General features: G+C 46.4%; 1 protein-coding gene across 1 annotated transcript in view; it reads left to right on the top strand.

The window, feature by feature from the left end:
- Positions 1 to 206, top strand: part of LOC124232257 (src substrate cortactin-like) — an 11,024-nt gene extending 10,818 nt beyond the window's left edge. Inside the window, exon 8 of the mRNA XM_046649220.1 lies at positions 1 to 206. Coding sequence (XP_046505176.1) covers positions 1 to 191 — 191 coding nt within the window. The 3' untranslated portion in view covers positions 192 to 206.
- The last annotated feature ends 400 nt before the right edge of the window (positions 207 to 606 follow it).

Raw genomic sequence — 606 nt, forward strand, 5'->3', positions numbered from 1 at the left:
CTCGCCGCTGCTTCCCACACGCTTACAGACATGCGCACTGGGGCGTTCCCCTGTGCATGGCGGGTCACGTTATAGTTACACAATTTTTTGACTCAAAACGGTTTGGCCGTTCTTGTTCCGTTCAGGTCAGTGTAGGGGTCTGTCGCGTTTTTGGTGACTGCTCAGTCCTCCGTGGTGGGAAGATCCCGTAGTCTACGTAACCATTCCTCTGTGGAATGCACAAGTTAGGTTATTTTCAATTTTCAATGTTAAAAGTCGACTGCATGAGTATTCTTATCCCTGTGTCTTATATACGTAAGTGGTTATTCAAAAGAGTAAATTCCTAGAAATATAATTGGGTCAGAGGACACTGAATTAAAATTTCGACAGATTGCCAGATTGTCCTCAGAAGCCGTGCTGGCTTCCTTTGCTGTGGCGGCCTCGCGGGTCACTTACTGCCGTCACCCAGCGAGGGCTGTAGGTGGAGGGCATTAGATTCAGCCCCTCCTGCAGAGGCCATGAACCGTTGGTTCTCCTCATTGTTTTGTTTGGCCTGTACATTTAGATTTTTTAAAATGATTGCCAACATATAAAAACTGAGAGCTCACGTGTTTAAAAAAATCCCAG

The sequence above is a fragment of the Equus quagga genome, unplaced genomic scaffold, assembly GCF_021613505.1.
Source record: "Equus quagga isolate Etosha38 unplaced genomic scaffold, UCLA_HA_Equagga_1.0 HiC_scaffold_3972_RagTag, whole genome shotgun sequence".
Lineage (NCBI taxonomy): Eukaryota > Metazoa > Chordata > Mammalia > Perissodactyla > Equidae > Equus > Equus quagga.